General features: G+C 49.4%; 1 protein-coding gene across 2 annotated transcripts in view; it reads left to right on the top strand.

Annotated features, from left to right (window-relative positions):
* Olfm2 (olfactomedin 2) overlaps positions 1-20,976 on the top strand; it is a 76,246-nt gene extending 55,270 nt beyond the window's left edge. For both annotated transcript variants that reach the window (XM_032909511.1, XM_032909510.1), the window contains exons 2-6: positions 14,027-14,176; positions 15,952-16,098; positions 16,367-16,586; positions 16,912-17,018; positions 19,891-20,976. In XM_032909511.1, the coding sequence (XP_032765402.1) occupies positions 14,027-14,176; positions 15,952-16,098; positions 16,367-16,586; positions 16,912-17,018; positions 19,891-20,568 (1,302 nt within the window). In that variant the 3' untranslated portion in view covers positions 20,569-20,976. The remainder of the gene's footprint in view (positions 1-14,026; positions 14,177-15,951; positions 16,099-16,366; positions 16,587-16,911; positions 17,019-19,890) is intronic.
* Positions 20,977-21,995: the final 1,019 nt, after the last annotated feature.

Raw genomic sequence — 21,995 nt, 5'->3', positions numbered from 1 at the left:
ATAGATAGAGGAAAACGCCTGTGTTAACCTTGGACCTCCACACATGCATGCTCACACAGCATCTACATAAGAATATGTACACATACATACATATACAAAAGGAGTCTAGTGGTTGATAGGTGAATGAATGAATGAATGAATGAATACACAAATGGAAGGATGGATAGACAGAGGGGTGAACAGATTCATAGGTAAATGGGTAGATGAAGAGATGGATAGATAAATTAATAGATGGAAAGATGGAGAAATAATAGATGAATAGATGGATGGATGTTTGAATGCACAGACAGGAATAGATAGATTAGTAGATCAATGGGTGGATGGATAATAAATGGATGGATGAAGAAATGAATGAATGAATGAGATGGATGTTTGAATGCACGGACAGAGGGACAGATAGATTAGTAGATCAATGGGTGGATGGATAATAAATGGATGGATGAAGAAATGAATGAATGAATGAGATGGATGTTTGAATGCATGGACAGAGGAACAGATAGATTAGTAGATCAATGGGTGGATGGATAATAAATGGATGGATGAAGAAATGAATGAATGAGTATACATATGGATGGATAGATGATGGATGGGGAATGAATGGTAAGTGAGTGAATGACTGGATATGTGAATGGGTGAGGGAGTGGGCATTCTCGCAGTCTTACCCACTCTGCCTCCCAGCTCTCTCAGGCACAGCCACTGTGGCTCAAACAATTCCCTGCCCTTCAGCCTGGCCAGGTGAGCGGACATCTTTTTTAAAGCCTGACAAGCTTATCACTCAGTTGGGATTTGCTCAGCACCTCCAGGTCTGACAAAGGCAGCTGGCTATTATCTCAAGCTCTCCAAAGGGTTGGCTGCTGACACGGTTCAGATGCAGCAGCCAGGCGTGTCCCTGAAGCATTTATCACAGCCCCTCTTCCAGGACTGCTTCCGAGCCAGCCAGGAGCCCATGTCAGCCTGAGCTCAGACAGCCCTTCTGGGGGGGGGGGAGGAGGAGGGGAGGCAGGGACTATTCACTGTGAATGTGTGAAGACACTTGGTCTCTAACCTACCAGCCCACCAACATTCAGCCATTCCATAAACCTCTGAAAGACAGACAGAACTCCCCACCCTCATACCACTTTCTTCTGTCTTCAGCAGAGGTCTGTCTTAATCACTCCCTAAGGCCTGAATGGTCATGGGACCCAGGTTTAGAAGAGAGGGACAGAGGAAGGGCATTGAGGTCATGTTTGCTGTGACCACGTTAGCCTGAAGGGAGATCATGTTTGAACCCTGGCTCCACTACTTACAGGCTGTGTCACTGTGGCCAAGTGTCTCGGCTTTTCTCTGCCCTAGAGAAAAGTGGCACCTCTCAGCCTTGTAATGAGGATTAAACCTGTTAGCAGATGCTATGTCCTCAGAGCCCCTGTCAGATGCATAGCTACTGCTGGGGCTTCAGTATCTTGTACTCCCTGGTTCCAAGTAAGTGTGATGCTGGGATCCCTCTCCCTGTCCCTCTCCTTGTCCCTCTCCCTGTCCCTCTCCCTGTCCCTCTCCCTCTTCCTGTCCCTGTCCCTCTCCCTGTCCCTCTCCCTCTCCCTCTCCTTCTCCTTCCCCCTCCCCTCCCCCTCTTTTCCTCTCCTCCTCCCCTCTCCCTCCCTCTCTTCTTGAGGATGGAGCTTGCTAATAAATGCTAAACTAGCCCTCTCTAACTGAGGTGCACCCCAGGCCTTGTCAGTGGGTTCTTTAGGAGGTGGGACCAGCTGGGATGGCAGTATATGGTTTTGATTCTGAAACTTTTGATTCCAGAGCTAGAGGCAGGTAGATTTCTGTGAGTTCAAGGCCAGCTTGGTCTACACAATGAGACAAATAAAAAATCGGTGTGGCCTGATAGATTATTAACATGTTTGGGATGGACTGTGGGCCTCCCTTACTTTTGACCTGGGGATGTGTCATAGTATCTTCCCTGTTGCTGTGGCAAAAACACTCTGACAAAAGCAACTTAAGATACAAAGGATCAGGCTGCAGAGATGGCTCAGTGGTTAAGAGCACTGACTGCTCTTCCAGAGGCCCTGAGTTCAAATCCCAGCAACCACATGGTGGCTCACAACCATCTGTAATGGGATCTGATGCCCTCTTCTGGTGTATCCGAAGACAGCTACAGTGTACTCATATATAATAAATAAATAAATCTTTTTTTAAACAAGTTTAAAAAAAGACACAAAGGATCTATTTTGGCTCATGGGGCCAATGAAAGGGCTCACCTGGTAAAGGGGCTTGCTGTGCAAACCTGGGCACCTGAGTTAGATTCCTGGAACCTACATGAAGGTGGAGAGAACAGACTCCATTGAGTTGTCCTCTGATCTCCACATGCATGCTGTGGTACACATGTCCCTCCCTACAAGGATGGCCAAGCAGCAGGACTGGAGAGGTAGCTCAGTGGTTAACACTTACTGCTCTTCCAGAGGACCTCACAACTGTCTATAACTCCAGCCCCAGAGGATCCAACACTGTCTTCTGGTCGCTGTGGACTTGTGATACATACATGGAGGGGAACACCAATAAAATAAAATACTTTTAATTAAAACAAATAAAACATATATTCTTTTTTGTTTTTGTTTTTCTTTGTTTGTTTTGAGACAGAGTTTCTCTCCATAGCCTTGGCTATCCCAGAATTTACTCTGTAGATCAGGCCTCAAACTCACAGAGATCCACTTACCTCTGCCTCCTCCGGAGTGCCTGGCAAAACCCCACCTAATTCTGACTCACAGTTCAGGGATTCAGTCCTTCATTGCAGGGAGGTCAAGCCAACAAGAGCTAATGCAGCTGGTCGTGTGGCACCGTAGTCATAGCCGAGAGCAATGGCCGCCGCTGCTCAGCCGGCTGGCTCCGTTTTTGTGACACTCACCACCCAAGTGTGTTAGTTTCATTTCAATCATGTAGTAAGTAGCACAGTGACTGGGTTAGGTTTATTTGACTAATAGACAGGGAGTCAGGGCAGGAACTCAAGGTAGAGACCCAGAGGCAGGAACTGAAGCGGAGGCCCCAGAGCGCGCTCCTGGCTGGCTTGTTCCTCATGGCTTGTTCAGCTTTTTCGTTTGTTTTTCGAGACAGGGTTTCTCTGTGTAGCCTTGGCTATCCTGGAATTCGCTCCGTAGACCAAGCTGGCCTCAGATCCCACTCCTTCTGCCTCTGGATGCTGGGATCAAAGGCATTTGTAACCAAAGCAGCCTCAACCTGTTTTCTTAGGCATCCCAGGGGTAGCCCTGCTCACAGTGGGCGGGTCCTTCCGCCTCAACCATCAATCAAGAAAATGACCCACAGGCTTTCCCACAGGCCACTCTGATGGAGGCATTTTCTCAGTTGAGGATCCATCTTTCCAGGTCACTCTTGGTGTGTCAAGTTAACCCCTGAGAATGGTCCCACCCACAACTACGATAGGTCTCTCCATATCAATTAATGTCATCAAAATGACCCGGCACAGACATACCCATTTCCCCGGAGATTCTAGATCCTGTCAAATTGGTAATTAGCGCTGCCCTTGAGGAACGTTTACACTTCTGATGTGAGCTGGTCCACCATGTGGCATCACTAGGGCCACCTCAATGCTAGCACTATGTCCTTGTATCTCTAGAGTGGAGGGTTAACTAAACCTCTTTTCTTCCAAAGGAGTCAGGTATGTCAGTATAGTGATAAACAAACAAACTAACTAATATCTGGGGGCTGGCAAGGAGGCACAGGGAATAAAAAACCTGAAGACCTGCCTGAGTGAGTCCCAGAACCCACACGGGGGAAGGCGAACCTATTCCTACAGCCTGTCATATGGCCTCCATGTGCACGTGGATTGCCTGTGATTACATGTGTACACAGATGCACATACAATATAAATAATAATGATAATAAAATTAGGTTTGATATATAGACGAGTGCAGGTCTGGGAGATGGTTGAGTTGGTCAAGGGCTTGCGTTGCAAGCATGAAGACTCCATTTTGAAGATACTGAGCCTGGTGGTTCATGCTTGTAACCCAATACTGGGGAGGGTGGGACAGGAGGATTTCCCGGCTTCACTGGCAGCCAGCCTGGCTGAACTGAGAGCTTCAGGCCGGGGGAGAGACTCTGTCTAAATAGAAGGTGGGGCTGGCAAGACGGTTCAGTGGGTACCGGTGCTTTCTGTGGAAGCCTGGTGACCCGAGCTTCATCCCCAGCGCCCACATAAAGATGTAAGGAGAGCACTCCCCAAAGTTGTCTTTCCGACCTCCACATGCTGGCGTACAGAGTGATAAAAGTATCTATCTGTAAAGGGGTGGACAACTCCTGAAGAGTGATACCCGAGGCTGACCTCTGGCCTACCGCCGACTCCTGCACCCATCCCCGCCCCCAACCCCCATGCGGGAGAACACACACACACACACACACACACACACACACACACACACACACACACTACTTAATTGGCCTTTGGGTATTATGAGGGTAGCAATTTTAATAGCCTCAGGGCTGGTGTGGGGCTCAGTGGTAGAGTGCCTGTCTAGAATGTATGAGACCCCGGGCTCTGTCACCAGTGCCATCAAGAAAACTATACAGCCTAGTGGTGATCGTGACCAGCTTCTCTAACCCCATCAGTCTAGGGCTATTCTAATTCTAAATGCATATGCTATTGGCTATCTTTTTAAACCATTGCATCCCCCAGAGATCCTTGTGAGGTAGGAACAGTTAACCTGTCAGTTTTACAGACGAGGAGGGTGAGACTCAGATCAGTTAACCAAGTTGCCTGTGTTACACAGCATTCAAATTGTCAACCGAGAACACGAATCCAGGCAGGACCTTGTGGAGTAGGCTCTACTCTGATGGAATAGGAGTGAAAAACATCTAAGGGCCAGGTGTGCAAGCGTTTACCTGGAGTCTCAGGCTCTGAAGGCGGAGGCGGGAAGGCTGTGATTTGAGCCAGCCTGGGCTGCAGACCAAGAATTTGTCTGAAGAAAAAAAAATGAGAGGAGAGAAGGAGAGACAAGAAAGAAAAAGAGAAGGGGAAAGAAGGAGAGAAAGGGTGGGAATAAAGGGATGAGAAAAAGAAAAGCCTGAGGCAGCACAAGATGGGGAGGGGCCGAGAAGGGAGGGGCCGAGAAGGGGAGGGGAGGGGCCGAGAAGGGGAGGGGAGGGGCCGAGAAGGGGAGGGAGGGGCCGAGGAGGGGGAGGGGAGGGGCAGCTCCAACCGTAAGGATTTTGGATTTTGCCCGGAAAGACGTGGGTGACATCACAGAATCCTTTTGGGAGGCCGTGGGAGAAATCCCTGCCTGTTCTCAGTACCAAAAATAGTCGCTGCTTCTTGGGAGCATCTGGCGTACTTTGCTTTCAGGACACTGGGGACAGCAGAAGTGACCAGCTTTCTCTTTTTGAGTTTTGTGCTGAGGAACTACAAGCCAAGTTCTTGGCCAACCATATGCTGTCGGAGCTGGGTTTTAACACATTCGTTTTTCTTGGTCTCCTTTCTGCTTATGCTCCTCTTACTCCTTTGCCAAAATTAAAAAAAAAAAAAAAAAGAATTTAAACAGGTTTTAGAGCTGGGACTGGGTCCCGGTTGGTTGAGTGAGTGTCCAGCACATAGGAAGTCCTGGGCATAAAACTGGGTGTGGTGTCACAAGCCTGTAATCCCAGCACTGGGTCATCGTCATCCTTAACTACATCGAGTTAGAGGCCAGCCTGGGCTCAATGAGTCCTTTTCTCAAACAAAACAAGGCGTTAGGGTAGAAGGGTTACAGGAGTCCTGGGCTGGGGTATGACTTGGTCCTGGGTTCCATCTGCATCTCCTTACAGAGGGATCTATGTCCATTGTTTAAATGGTGAGGTGGTCGTTAGGTGACTGATCTTGCTACCAAGCCTGCCTACCTGGGATGGACTTCAGGGATCCCCATGATAGAAAGAACCAACTCCTACACGTTGTCTTCTATTCCCCCACTCCCAAATAACACAACACAACACAGAGAGAGACAGAGAGAGAGAGAGAGAGAGACAGAGACAGAGACAGAGACAGAGAAACACACAAAATAAATAAAATGAAATGCATTAAATTAAAAAATAATGTTTTTGTGCGGGTGATTTGCCTGCACATACGATTGTACACCTCATGTGTGCAGGGCGTAGAGGCCAGAAGATGGTGTCGAATGTCCTGGAACTGGAGTTACAGAGAGTTGTGAGTGGCAACCATGTAGGTCCTGGGGATACAACCTGAGACTTCCAGAAGGGAAGTTAGAGCTCTGAACTGTTAATCACCCCACAGCTCCCCCCACCCATACATTGTTTTAAAATAGGGAAGAAATTTGGGGAAGAAGTTAAGCTTGGGTTGGGTGATAGCTGTTGAAGAGCTTGCCACCTTCTTTGCAATCATAGAACCTGGAGTCCCACCCCCAGAACACTCACGGTTTTAAAACGTCTGGTGTGGTGGTCGTGGTTCTAATCCCAGTGCTGGCAAGGAAGAGGCAGGACTATTCTGCAGCTCCCTGGACAGCCAGTGGAATCAATGAGCAGCAGGTCAATGGGAGATACTTTCTTAAGACACAAGGTGGAGGGCTGGGTGTGCTGTTACACGCCCATAATCCATCTCAGTAGTATGTAGAGGCAGACAGATCCAGACCAGACCAGTCTATACAGTGAGTTCCAGGACAGCCAGGGCTACATAGAGAGAGCCTATGTCAGAAACAACAACAACAACAACAACAACAAACAAACAACAAACAACCCAAGGTGGACAACACTTGACTCTTGGGGCTTGAGGACTGAAGCCCAACGTTGTCCTCTGGTCTCCACATTCATTCTTTGTGCATATGTGTGTGCAAGTACACATACACACACACACACACACACACACACACACACACACACACACACACTGAGAAGCCAGTGATAAGAATGTCTGACCTAGAGATGCGGGTAGGGCTGGTTGGTACAGCCGTTTTCTAGAATTTCTGAAGCTCTGAGTTCCATATGTACATGCGATATTTTTGTGTGATGTGAGGATGGAATCCAATTCGTACATATGCCTAAGTAAGCACTCTGGGGCCCAGAGTCCCTGGTTTTTATTGCTGTATAATGTTCCTTTCTGTGGATGCATCCCATAATGCTAAGTTATTATACCAACTATTATATAATTAGAAACTTAAAAAGGAAACACTCCTACCTGTCTAGTTTTAGGCAGTGCCTAATAAAATCCTTTTAGGGGCCAGCAAGAGGGCTCGGTAGGTAAACTGAGAGAACCCCCAGAACCCATACAGTAGAAGAGAATTACAAGCTGTCCTCTAACCGACACACTGATATCATGGCACCTGTGTGAGCCTGTGTGCTTGTGCGCACACACCCTAAACTGTAATTTTAAATTCTTTTTTAAGAAAGGATCACTGCAGCAGCCTGGTACTTGGCCACATGATCCTTATGATTTGTGTGGGCTGGATTCTTAGTCTCGAATTGGCTGGGTAAAGTGCAAGAACAGACATCTGACCACCTCGGCTGTGGGTTGGCAGCCCGCCCTCCCAGAGCGTCTGATCCCACTCTCAAATTTAATTGGAACCATTGTGTGGTGTTTTACATATCCTTGTAAACCACTTAGATGCTTTTCTGGAAGGAAGAAAAGTCCAAATAAATATATAAGCCCCAAGCCACCTCAGCTTGCTGATTAAATTACCCAGTCTCAAATTCATTCCATCCTCATTTTATTAAGAGGCAGCTGCTTGCTCTCCACCAGTTGGCTAATCCTCCGCACAGCCAGTGCTCAGGGGGTGGCTGCCCCCCGGGGGACCCAGCCGCAATCCCTCTGTCTCAGGAAGCTTTTTTCTTTTCTTCATTTTAGCAGAGTTGGGGATAAAACTCAAGGCTGCCATGACTACTAAGGCCAGAGCTTAAATGTGTCCCCCAGCTTCTCACTGGGGGATTCTAAGCAGGGGCACTACCACTGAGACAGGTCCCAGCCCCTCACTGGGGGATTCTAGAAAGGAGCTCTATCATTGCCCTGTGTGTCCCGGGTTTAATTAACCCTGAGTCTGTTATGGAGACCTGTGTTTAATTGGGGCAGCAGCTTCCATGGAAGTATTTGAAAGCTCCAGTTCACAGAATGCGATTTGAAGAAGAGCTACTTGAGGACGTAGCTTATCCTCTTAGAGCCCATTAGCCGGAGTATTAAGACGGGAACCAGAACTCAGGAAAAGAGAGTGCCTGGGAGGCTCGAGAGATGACCTTCCTTTGCAGAGAACCCGAGTTCAATGCTCAGCACCCATGAGAGGTAGCCCACAAGAACGTGTAACTCAAGCTCCAGGGGCACAAACGCCCTCTTCTGGCCTCTAAGGGCACTGCATGCATGTGCGCACTCCCCCTCCCCCCAGTTAAAATAGAGTATTTGAAAAGAATCTCCCTGTCCTTTGGTGAGATTGGGGTGGCTCAGGGGGTGCCTCCGGTGGAGTTGTATTGGGTAAGGTAGAACCAGAAGTCACTGGTTGCACAGGAGTTTAGGACTCACGCTTTCCTGTAAATGGGTTTTCTGGCGAGACTCCTACAAGACTGCAGGACTGGGACAGGTTGCGGTGTGGGACCCTCGACTCTGCCAGACAGGCTTCAACTGGCTCCTCGCTCTTCTCATGTGCCCAAGATTTCCCTGTCTGTAAGTTTCTTTTTGCATATATTTATTTGTGTGTTAATATGAAGGCATTGAATGGCTTGGCACGTATGAGGTCAGAGGACGACTTGCGAAAGCCGGTTTGCTCCACTCTGTGGGTGCCCAGGAGTTGAGCCCAGATTGCCAGGCTTGGTGGTAAGCACTTTTACCAGTCGGACCATCTTGCTGACTCCACCCTGTCACTTTATGCATTTTCCTGAGATAGACCATTGTGCCCCTCAGGTTAAGACCCTCCGGGAGTTAGGGACCTTGGTACTAAGCTACAGAGACTCCAGTCTGGAAATGGCATTTAGACTGTTTAACGTCAAGCCTTTGTGGGTCATCCCCTCACCTCCCGTAGAAGTGAACTCGACCGAACATTAGAACTTAACCCTGCAGGGCAAAACTCAGATCTTAGTGTGCTGAGACCTGGAGGCCAAACCCGAGGCATTTAATTACACGGCTGCAGAGAACGCTCCGGCAGGGCGCGTGCCGTACAGACAATTATTTTAGGAAAGCCACAGAAGCTGTCCTTTCGTGGTGCTTAGATCTCGCTTCTCTTTTACAATTCAATATTTCATATGATGGGAGAAGTGTCTTGTTTGCTTCAAAGGACATGCCAGGAAACACAGGCCGGAGATGCTAATTATGTGGACGGGGCTGCTTTGTTTTTGCATAATGAGAATCTTTGAGGGGAGCTCTAGCCTAATTGCTTGGGGACCTGAGCCAGTGGGAGGATATACAAGCAGGGACATTTGGGCTCCTGTTCATTGTTCAGCTTTGAAAGAATTGGATTTGCTCTGAAAGGAGGCTTAAGCAATTGTGCTTTCTTCAGGGAGCAAGGGGAAGTCATTGTGGGCCATTTTTCCTGTGCTAGACTGAGCTCCTGGCTGAGCCTGGTGGACCAAGCCTGTAATACCAGCTTCCTGGACACAGGGAGGGTCCAAGACCAGCCTGGGTAACTTAACGAGACTCTACCTCAAAAGAAAAAGTGAGAAATGGCTTAGCAGTTAAGAGCACTGGCTGCTCAGACCTGGGTTCAGTTCCCAGCACCACCATGGCAGCTCATAGCTGTAACCTTCCATGGGATCCTACGCCCTCTTCTGATCTTCCCAGGCATGCATTTAATGCACAGATATACATGGAGGCAAAGGTAGGCCACTGTACTCAGAAGTACAAGCCAAGGCACACAGGCATCCTTGAAACTAATCTGGTGTGGAACGGCTTCGCTTACTGGAGTCACTTGAGGGGGTGCAGAAAAATGAGCCTGTGCACCCAGAGTTGAGGCAGCCCCTGGCCTCCTGGCTCTGTCAGACATCCTGGAGTAGCCAGGAGTTCTCTAATGGAAACCAGCCATGGTGACACTCGCTTGTCATCCCAGAACTCCAACGGTGTAGGCAGAAGTATCTGACCAGGTCATCCTTGGCTACATAGTGCGTTTAAGGCCAGCCTGGGCTATGTGAAATCCTGTCTCAAACAAAACTAAGCAGAACGAACACAAGGAATTCTTCTATACTAGGTTGCTGGTTGTGGTGGCACACGCCTTTGGTACCCATCCTAGAAAGGCAGTAGGATCTCTGTGAGTTCAAGGCAAGCCTGGTCTACAGAGCAAGTTATAGGATTTTCTGGAAAATCCAAACCAAATGGAACAAAACCAAACCTTTAAGAGTTCCCTGACAGGGACTGGAGAGATGTCTGAGGGATTAAGAGCATTGGTTGTTGTTCTTCTAAAGGGCCTTGGTTCGATTCCCAGCACCCAAATGGCCCCTAACAACTGTCTGTGTCTGCAGCTCCAGGGGACTGAAAACACCCACACACACAGACAAGACACGAGTTCTTGCACGGGTGACGCATGGCTCACTAAGACCTGGGTGTGCCAGAGGATCTTAGGAGAGTCTCTCCTGAGTTGTGTAGACAGAGAAGATTGTGACAGCTTCTGGGGCCCTGGGTGGGGGCATACAGGGCACTGGATCTAAGTTTTTATTAGCACAATATGCATAATAAAGGTTATGGCATTTTCATAGAACACGATGAACCTTAATTGTATCCCTGTCCCCATCTCTCGTCCCCTCCCTCTTCCCAGCCAACCCTCTATTTTCACATCTTTTCTTTTTTGTGACTCGGTGGGTTTTGTGGGGGTTGGTTGCTTACAGAGTGTGGGTGAAGGTCTGTGGGCTCCTTACCGGTGGCCACACCACTGAGGAAATGTCTCTTCCTCCTGAACAACCATTACTGCCTGTTAATCCTAAGGCAGGGACAGAGCCTTGAGCACCTACCCCTATCCCCAGCTACCATTAACTGCCCATCAATCCTCAGATATGGTTGTGGTCTCATTAGCACACCCCAGCACCCATCAATTGTCTATCAATCCTCAGGGAGGCTTCTGCTGTTCGAGCCTTGGCTCTGCCTAATCCTTTTTTTTTTTTTTCCAACTTTTTAAAATTATATTTTTTATTTTATGTATATTGGTGCTCTGCTTCCATGTGTGAGGGGGTCAGATCCCCTAGAACTGGAGTTACAGACAGCTGTGAACTGCCATGTGGGTGCTGGGAATTGAACATGAGTCCTTTGGAAGAGCAGCCAGTGTTCCTAACTGCTGAGCCATCTCTCCAGCCCAGTCACTGGCCAGCAAACCTGATGACCTGAGTTCTAATCCTGGGAACCACATTGTGGAAATAGAGAGCCAATTTCTGCCAGTTGACCTCTGGCTTCCACATGCACTCTGAGGTACACTGTGTCCATGTGCACACGCGCACACAGACACACAGACACAGACACACACACACACACACACACATTCTAAGTAAGTAAATAAGTAAGTGTAATTTCTGGAAGGAAACAAAGGCTTGTGCAGTTCATCCAAGGAAAGTCACATGGGCCCTCACAGAGGGCATCCCCAGCTTAGGCAGGGTGTACAGAAGCACAGCCTGACTCATTACCATGGCCTCGGCTGTCCTCTGTGAATGGATTATTTTTCTTATAAATTAGTGGAGGTGTGGGGCTCACTGTGTAGCTAGCTCATTTGCTCACATTTCAATAAAAGAACGTATTGAGTGGGAAGAGACCGGGGGTGTGCGGCAGGAGTCTCCGCGGCTGCTCCTGACTCCGCCTGGCTTACCTCTGCCTCAGCTCCTGGGCACGGCCTCTGTTGGGGATCAGTAACAGCCATGCAAATAGTGGATTTTGCACGGTTTGCCTCTCCAGAAACATTTATGGTAGGACACACCGTAGGCAGGGCGGCTCAGTGGCTGGAGTGCTTTCCTGGCATGTACAAAGACCTGCGTTCCTTCCTCAGCACTGCGTGAACCGAGCGTGGCAGTCACAACTGTCAGCCTAGGCTCAGGAGGTGGAGGCAGGAGGATCAGGATTTCACTGTCATCTGTGGCTGCAATAGGGAGTTTAAGGCCAGCATGTACTTCATGAGCTCCCGTCTCAATACAAAAACAAGCAAGCTAGATAGGACCGGAATTCCGGTCTCAACTCGCTGTGTTTGCCTGGACCCCAGCAGTCCCTCTGAGCTGGGACTGAGCACCCAAGTCAATGTGCACCTCTCTTCTGCCGATGATCCGCCATGGCTCCTACCTCATCCACACCAGAAGCCAAAGTCCTGGCTGCTGCTCCCCAGCTCCTTCCCTGTCACGCTGTCACCTCCTCACTCTTGTCTCCCTTCACTTAGTGCCTGGCTCACCCTGCTCTGGTCACCCAGGTCCACAGCCCTGCCTCAGGCCTTTGCCTTTGCTGTTCCTCCTGCCTGGAACACCTTTCCATACACACAGTGCTCCCTCCTCAACTTCCAGTCTGCACTGCAAAGATAGGCAAAGTCACACCCTGAACGGCCCTGCTCTCTCTACGTCTATACTAAACAACTCAAAACACGCGATCTTCACTTATTTACGACTGTATATGTGTTTCCTCCACTTTTGAAATGTGTGTGGATGTATACACATGACAGGCATGTGGAGACCAGTAGACAGCCTCAGGCATGGCTCATCAGGAGCCATTCAGCTGTTTTGAGACGGGTCTCTCACCAGGGACTAGGCTGGCTAGACACTACAGACACCCTCCTGCAACAATGGCCCCCAGAACTTGCATCATGAACCAGGGTTTTATGTGCATGCTGGGGATCTGAACTTGGGTCCTCATGCTTGTGCAGCAAGCACTTTACCCACTGAGCCATCTTGTCTGACCCTGGTGTTTGCTCTTTAAAGATGTTGCTAAACCAGGTGGTAGGGAAGTATAGGTTTAATCCCATCATGCAGGAAGCAGAGGCAGGCAGATCTCTTGAGTCTAGCCTGGTCAGTCTATGGAGCAAATTCCAGGATAGCCAGGGCTATCCAGTGAAACTCTGCCTCAAAAAAACCTAATGAACAAAAATGATCTGTTTCTCTTCATTGTACATTCTTTCCTCTGAAACAGGGTTTACTTAAGCACTACTGGGAAATCACTGTATTGATTTGAACTTAGTGTGGATACACAATCAGCAAACCATACTCCAACACAGAACTCCTGCGCTAAGCAATCCTCCTGCCTCAGCCCCCAAGTGCTGGGTTATCAGGCATATAATACTACATCCAGCTCAAAGTCTCTGATTTTTCATTGGCTACTCTTAGGTCCCTTTGCACATTGATATTTAGAGGGCTGAAGGTTTCCCTTCCTGGGGCTGGGGCTCAGTGGGTACAGTGCTGGCCTATCATACAGGAGGCCCTGGGTTCCACTCTTATCGCCTAATTATCAGGGGTGGTGTTACACACAAGAGGTTGGGGTAGGTGAATCACAAGTTCAAGGTTACCTTCAGTCATATGGTTAGCTCAAGGTCAGGAGGCTTCATGAGACACAGTATGCATGTGGCAGTCCAAAGAAATCTAGGGTGTCAGTGCCCACTGTCCGACTTGTTTGAGATAGTGTCTTGTTTATTCCTGTGTATGCTGGTCTAGAAGGTCCAAGAGCTTCCGGGGATTCTCCGGCTGCACCTCCCACCTTGATGTAGCTTTAGGGTTACAGACATGATCTTCGAGGTCTGCTTTATGTGGGTTTTGGGGGAAACCAAACTTGGGTCCTCATAGTGGCTTTCCCCCTAGTTTGTATGTGTGCATGTGTGTGCTGGTGTGCACTTGTACACGTGTGCAGAGATCAGATCTCAGTTGGTGATGTTCCTCAGGTACGTCCCATCTTCTGTTTGAGACAGAGCCTCTCATTGGCCTCCAAAGTTGTCCAATTGTCCAGTCAGGCCAGAGAGCCTCCAGGGACCAGCCAGTCTCTGTTCCTATCTTTTGTCATGGGCTCCAAGGATCTGAACTGAGGCTGTCATGCATTCAAGGCCATCTCCCCAGCAAAGGGCTTCTGTCCTTCCCAGCAAGATGGAAGGGAGCCTCTTTGGGTTCCTACTCTCTGACTACACCCTTTCCTCTGCAGACTCTCTTCCAGAGCCCAGAAGAGGGCTGGCAGCTGTACACGTCAGCGCAGGCGCCGGATGGCAAATGCATCTGCACAGCTGTGATTCCTGCACAGAGCACCTGTGCCCGAGATGGTCGGAGCAGAGAGCTTCGGCAGCTCATGGAGAAGGTAGGGACTTGGCAGGCACCGGGGAAAGGCTGACCTTCCCTTTTGCTTCCTACTAAACCTGTCGCCATCTAGGCTAACCACAGAAGATCCAGACAGGTAGCTTGTTGTAAAGTGGCCAATGACTGAGATGCCATCTAGGTAGGTTCAAACTTTCTTTTCTTTTTAAAGATTTATTTATTTCATGTATGTAGGTACACTGTAGCTGTCTTCAGACACACCAGAAGGGGGCATTGGATCCCATTACAGATGGTTGTGAACCACCATGTGGTTGCTGGGAATTGAACTCAGGACCTCTGGAAGAGCAGTCAGTGCTCTTAACCACTGAGCCATCCCTCCAGCCCCTTTCTTTTCTTTTCTATTTACATTTTTATTAAAACATTATTCTTTGGTTTTGTTGAGATAGGGTCTCTCTGTGTAGCTTTGGCTGTCCTGGAACCCACTCTGTAGACCAGCAACATCAATCTCTGGCCTCTAGACATACTTATGCAGATGTGTATGCACGCACACATATACATGCTCACATACATGGATATATATGTACACACAATACACATACACATGCGTAGATATGTATGGACATACATACACACTTTCATACAGATATGTACACACACACACACACACACACACACACGCATACACATACACACACACATGCATACACACACACATACCTGCATGCAGAATCCTTTTCACCCTGGCTGCCTCCACTTCATCTGTCTCCAGGATGTTTCAGATTCTTTGCTGACTGGAGTCCCTGTCACCACCCATTTGTCAGCCGTGATGTCTGCACCCCTCTCCCCTCACAGAAGAGAGGAGGAAGCTGAGGCTTGACGGCAGGGAGCACCTGGCAACCTGCAACCCACCCCCCTGACTCTCTGAATCCTGCTTTGCGCTCACCCCTTACTGAAACTGCTTTCCCCAAAAGCTGTGGACTTCCCCGTAGTGCCCTTTGATTGCTCATAGTGGCCGAAAAAAACAGGTCATGGCACGACTACTGATACGTACCTCCGGGTCTCGTAGAGCCTAGGCTGCTCTTGAACTCACTGTGTATCCAAGGAGGACCTTGAACTTCAGATCCTCCTGGGTCCACTTCCCAAGTGGTTTGCACACAAGTATGAACCACCAAGTTCATGCTGGGGATGGATCCAGGGCTTTGTGTACTGCAGAACCACTCTATCGCTGAGCTGAAGCCCCAGGATTCTCCCACTGCTGGTTTTATTTGGTTTTTGTTAGAGGCAAGGTTACACTCTGACCTAGACTGACCTGGAACTCACGTTGTAGCCTTGGCTGAGCTGGAGCATGTTAGCCCAAGTGCTAGGATTACAACTGTGACCCTCCATTCCTGGCTACTTTTTGTTTTTCAAGACAGGACTTCTCTGTGTAGTCCTGGCTGTCCTGAAACTCACTTTGTAGACCAGGCTGGCCTTGAACTCACAGAGATCCACCTGCCTTTAATCCCAGCACTTGGGAGGCAGAGGTGAGGATACCCTAGAAATTCTGACCCTTCATCTACACCTCCAAGTGCTGGAATTACGGGTGTCTGCTACCACACACGGTTCTAGTCTTCATTGTGGGAAACCTACCTCCGCCTTTCTGTGTCAGGAAGTCAAGCATTGGGGAGGAGGTGACAGGTGCAAAGGGATGGGACTTTGTAGAGCCTGATATTGGAAGGCTGCTAGTGAGATCAGGGGACCATCTGTGCTGGTCCTGGCCACCTGTTTCTGTCGGTGGCTGGGAGAAGGAACTTATTTCTTGAATGGTTCTCCTTCTAGGTCCAGAATGTGTCTCAGTCCATGGAAGTCCTTGAGCTAAGGACATACCGGGATCTCCAGTATGTTCGCAGCATGGAGACCCTCATGCGGAGCCTGGATGCAAGGCTCAGGGCAGCCGATGGGTCAGTCTCAGCCAAAAGCTTTCAGGTGGGTTCTTCTGAGTTCAGCTCTGGGGTCTAGAGAGTGGTTGGAGGGTTTGGGGGAGGTGCTGCGGTAACAGTCATTGCTGTGAAAGCCAGCGGACCTGAGTTCCAAGGGCGGGGCCGTATCTGGGAAGAAACGAGGAGTTGGCTGGGCTCTGGGGTCCTGAAGGCATCCATTGGCAAGGGATGAGCATTGTATCCAAGATACTAGGATGAAGATAAGGGTCAAGGTTAAGGGGTCGGATCGGCGGCCATTTTCTCCTGGTGAGCAGGAACTGAAGGACAGGATGACAGAGCTGCTGCCCCTGAGTTCAGTGCTGGAGCAGTACAAAGCAGACACACGGACCATTGTGCGCCTGCGGGAGGAGGTGAGGAACCTCTCAGGCAACCTGGCTGCCATCCAGGAGGAAATGGGTGCCTACGGGTACGAGGACTTGCAGCAGCGCGTGATGGCCCTGGAGGCCCGACTCCATGCCTGCGCGCAGAAGCTGGGTATGCCTTGACCCTGAAGCTTGCCCCACCCCAATCTCCACACCCAACCCTAATGCTGCCGTGTGCTCCAAAGCTAGGTATAGTTTGGCATGGCATCTAACTGTTAAACCTCCCTCTGCAATCTCCCCAACCCGAGGTCACCTCAGGCCCCAAAGCTGGAAGTAGCTTTGGCTCATTTTCAATCCTCTATGTCCATGTTGACATCCTGAGATCACACCCAGGTTTCCTCCCTGACCCTAGGCCCCCAGCCCTTCCCAGTGCAGTGCCCTGCCTCCTCGGAGCTTCGCTGCATCCTATCCTCACTCTCACTGTTCCCATCTCCCAGGCTGCGGGAAGCTGACAGGCGTCAGTAACCCCATTACCATCCGAGCCATGGGATCCCGCTTCGGCTCCTGGATGACTGACACGATGGCCCCCAGTGCAGACAGTCGGGTGAGTGATCCCACTCCAGTGACTGCTTGCAGGTGCCCGGGGAAACCACACTTGGGACTCTTATTTAGGTTTCATTTTTATTAGTTTATGAAGGAGAAAAGGCCACCAGATGTCCCTAGAGCTAGAGTTAAGATCTGCCTGTCTCTGCTTTTTCAGTGCTGGGATGAAGGGTGTGTACTACCATGTCCAGGCCACTCACTGTTTAAAGATAGTTACATTATCATTTACTTATTTAGTGTGCGTGCACATGGATATGTGTGTATATGTGCACCACAGCATGCGTGTATAGGTCAGAGGACAACTTGCTGGGCCACTTCTCTCCTTCTACCATGTGGGGCTTGGGGAGTGAACTGAGGCTGTCAGGCTTGGAAGCAGTCTCACACCGGTGACTTATACTCCATCACCCTGGGTCTTTGGCCCTTCCCTTGACTGCCTTGTGACCAGGAGGCTGCGGTTCTCCCATCCTTGTCAGTCTACGTCATCTGTCTAGAGAATATGGTTGCAGGGTGCATGCGTGTGTCTGACACCAGGGGACACGTTCTGAGAACTGCAGTTAGGCGATCTGGTCATGGTGCAGACATCATATAGTACTTAACAGAAATTAAGTTGGCACAGGGCTAAGGAGGGAAATAGCACAAACATGAGGGCCTGAGTTCAAACCCCAGGGATCCACAAGTGGCCATGTGCACCACTGCTGTGGGGAGCAGAGACAGCGGGATCACTGGGGCTCACTGGTTCCAGCGCCAGGTGAAGGTAGAGACCCTATCTCAAAGAAATGAGGTGGAGGGCGACACAGCAGGACACCCGATGCCCTCCTCTGGCCTCTGCCTGTTCCATTTCTGTAGTTGATGACATACTGACAAAAAGTAACTTAGAGAAGAAAGGGCTTAGTTTAACTTGTAATTCCAGGTTAAAGTCCATCATTGCAGAGAAGTCCAGACAGGAATTTCAAACAGCTAGTCACCTCACAACCACAGACAGGATCAGAAAGAAGTATACCCATGCATTCTTGCTTACTTGTGCTCAGCTCAGTCTCTCCCGTCTCATACAGTTCGGGACTCCCTGTCTAGTGAATAGTGTTGCCCACAAAGGGCTGGGTCTCCCCACATTAATGGACAATTAAGACAATTCCCTATAGACATGTCCACAGCCAACTGTCTGTAGACAATCTCTCATTGAGACTCACTTCCTAGGCAATTCCCAGTTGTTTCAAGCTGAAGCTAACTACAAGCTGGAGCGATGGCTCAGTGGTTAAGAGCACTGGTTGATCTTCCAGAGGTCCTGAGTTCAATTCCCAGCAACCACATGGTGGCTCACAACCATCTGTAATGGGATCCAATGCTGCCTTCTGGGGTGCAGGTGTCCATGCAGATGGAGCACCCATGCATAAAACGCACAATAAAGAAATCTTTAAAAGCTAACCATCACAATGGATCCGGTGTCACAGAGCAGGGCAGTAACTCCACACCACTCCACTGTAATCACGGACCTCAACAGATGACGATGGTCCAACCAACTGGTTAGTTTGGAGTTGGATTTGAACTTAACCAGTCCTGTGCATTCTGAGCCAACACTTGGGCAGGTGCCTTCGTATCGTTCTTGTAATTTTCTTATCCTTCAACATTGAACTTCTTAGGCCTTAGCTCCACAATGGGGGCACTCACAGGTGCATTTTAGCACAGTGCTGCCAGTGCTGCTGCTGAGGGCTCAGTGACATGCCTGACAACCTCATGCTCATAGGAGTTAGCCACTGACAACACATCAGCGTTAGGCAAGGTGGCAAATCTTTAATCCCAGTACCGAGAGGAAGATGTGGGTATCTCAGTGAACTCAAGGCCAGTTTGGTCTACAAAATGAGTTCCAAATCAGCCCGGGCTACCGTAGTTAGACTACTCACAAACCAAAACCAAACCAACCAAAGAAAATATAGTGAAATCAAAGTAACCCCTTATTACCCAATAGGTAGGTGTTCAGTGAACATTCTCAGCCCAGTGTCCAGTGAATCTGTGATCCCAGTAAGTCTCCTAGAGGCAAAATGTTCCCTTCAGGTCATCACTACTAATTTAGGGTCCTTTTGTTGTGTGTTCATCAGTGAGCCATCTTCCCAGGCCCACTAATGCTCACAATCATTAGGCATGCTCATAGGCAGGTGTGGGCCCCTGCATGTGGTCAACGTGTTTTTCTCTATTGCTCTCCACAGTGTCTCGTCTCTTTTCCTTTTAGTGTGTGTTTGATTTGATGTGCACAGGTTTGTGTGAGTGTGTGTGTGTGCTCACAGAGGCAAGGGCTGTCAGGAGCCGTGTTCTATCACACCCAGCCTTAGTCCTGACATATGCTCCCACTAACTCTGAGCTAGTCTGTCAACCAGCATGCCCCAAGGCAAGCCTCCTGTCTGCTCTCAAGAGCACTGGGGCTATAGGCACACATAACCTTGGCTAGCTCTGGGTTCAATCTCTCTGCTTGCAAAGCAGGTGAACTTCTCCATCGAGCCATCTTCCTGGCCCTTTCAAACCTTTCTTTCCCCCAGTCGGGATCTCTCACAGAATTTGCAGCTCATCAATATGGCTATGCTGGCTGGCTGATGAACTCCAAAGATCTGTCTGACTTCCCCTGCAGTGTGTTACACCACTGTACCCAGCTCTTTTACAGATGCTGGGATCCAAACTCAGGTCCTCATGTTTGAGTGGCAAGCACTTGAGCCATCTCCCTAGGCCCACTAATGCTCACAATCATTGAACTATAACGGGTCACAAAGGTCATAGGAAGGACTGTGTCTGAGTAGTGACATGCTGATAACGGCTGACCCTGATGACCAAAGGTCGATCTTGCCTGGTTGGCCAGTCCCTCCAGTGACTGGCTGCTGCTCTTACAGGTCTGGTACATGGATGGTTATTACAAAGGCCGCCGAGTGCTGGAGTTCCGTACTTTGGGAGACTTCATCAAAGGCCAGAACTTCATCCAGCACCTGCTGCCGCAGCCATGGGCAGGTACGGGCCATGTGGTATACAATGGCTCTCTGTTCTACAACAAGTACCAGAGCAATGTGGTGGTTAAGTACCACTTCCGGTCCCGCTCGGTGTTGGTGCAGAGGAGCCTCCCGGGGGCTGGTTACAATAACACCTTCCCCTATTCCTGGGGCGGCTTCTCGGACATGGACTTCATGGTAGACGAGAGCGGGCTGTGGGCTGTGTATACCACCAACCAGAACGCGGGCAACATTGTGGTCAGCCGGCTGGACCCTCACACCCTGGAGGTCGTGAGGTCCTGGGACACTGGGTACCCTAAGCGCAGCGCCGGTGAGGCCTTCATGATCTGTGGTGTCCTCTACGTGACCAACTCTCACCTGGCCGGAGCCAAGGTCTACTTTGCGTACTTCACCAACACGTCCAGCTATGAGTACACGGATGTGCCCTTCCACAACCAGTACTCGCACATCTCCATGCTGGATTACAACCCCAGGGAGCGGGCCCTGTATACCTGGAACAACGGGCACCAGGTGCTGTACAACGTCACCCTCTTCCACGTCATCAGCACTGCCGGGGACCCCTAGGAGACCCTCCAAGGGTTGTGGGGAGCCTTCCCACATCGCCTGTGACGCACCCCCTCCCCCAGCCTTCTCTTGGTCATGCCCTTGCCTTCCTAGATACCTTCTCTCCCCTTTCCCAGCCCAGCTTTCTGTTCTATCTGTACCCATGCATTTTCTCCATTTTATCGATCTCTGCTTTTGATACTCCACTTCTTTCTGCCTTTTTATGGATGCTTCTTCTCTTCCTTATTGATCGAACCTTTCTCCTCTCCCTCTGTCCACTCTCCCTCCTCCTCTCCTAGTGTCCCACATCCCTTATCCCTCACTCCTACCCTATCCCTGGATCTGAGTGCATGGATTTTGTTTTTTAAATTTATTATTTACACATTTTCTTTCCGGGTTGCCAGAATAAACTGGACCTTTGACATTTGGTGCCTGGGTTGTTCTGTATCCAGTGGTAATTGCATTAGACTTGGTTCCACTGAGTGTCTCTATTCTCTGTGCTTCGGTGTGACCTGAGGTGGGGTCCTGTGACAGTCCTTCCCAGAGCTAGTTAACCCCTGGAGAAGCTCATCCAGTCCAAAGGCATTTCAATCAAAAGCAATTGGATCAGAACAACATAGAATTCTATTATGATGATTAGAACTGGCCTTTAGTGGCCATTCCCCAGTGCTCTCACTCACTGATCACAACAGCATGTTGCTGTTTGGTTCTAATGGCTTTTTAACAATTTGGCTGGTTCTGAGAAAGGTTAGGGCCCCCAATTTCTTCTGTTTTGTAACTGCAGGAATCATTTTTACACAAGCCATACTAGTTAACTGCAAGACTAAACTGACTTAAAAAGTTTACCTACCCAGGTTTTGAGCAAACCCACTGCATTCTAAGAGGCTGGGACAGGGATGTGCCCAGTGTAGTAGGGGCAGGAGTCCTGGAGGCAGTCAGGCTGAAATGGAGCCATCAAATACTCCTCCTTAGTTAACTTGCACCTGGCAGTCATTTCTGTCTCCCATTCACTATGCTAAACAAACAGGCACCAACCAAAACAACCTAACAAAAACCAGGTGGCATGATAGGGTTGGGCAGTCAGAGGCCTGATGCTCCCAGCCATGGCACTGCACGGCTAAGATAAAGGATTGGTTAGGAAGTGGTCCAAAACAGCAGACTGGGCTCTATATAGCAAAGGTGACCTTGAGTTTTTGATCCTCCTGATCTTACCCCCACCACCACACCTGGCTTTTAATAATGCTGAGGCTGGACCCCAAGGTTTCATTCATGCTACACAGCTATTTTGCCAACTGAGCCAGTGTGAGGGCTTCATGTCAGCCAGGTACAAGGACACAGTAGTTTCCAAGCATGGTCAGGATCCCTCTGACAAACTTCTATCCCCAAAAATGTTTATGGTTCATAACTAGCAAAATTACAGTTATGAAAGAGCAACAAAAATAGTTTTA

The sequence above is a fragment of the Rattus rattus genome, chromosome 8 (assembly GCF_011064425.1).
Source record: "Rattus rattus isolate New Zealand chromosome 8, Rrattus_CSIRO_v1, whole genome shotgun sequence".
NCBI classification, from domain to species: Eukaryota; Metazoa; Chordata; class Mammalia; order Rodentia; family Muridae; genus Rattus; species Rattus rattus.
The sequence above is the reverse complement of the archived record's forward strand: the minus strand, read 5'-3'. Positions and strand labels throughout refer to the sequence as shown.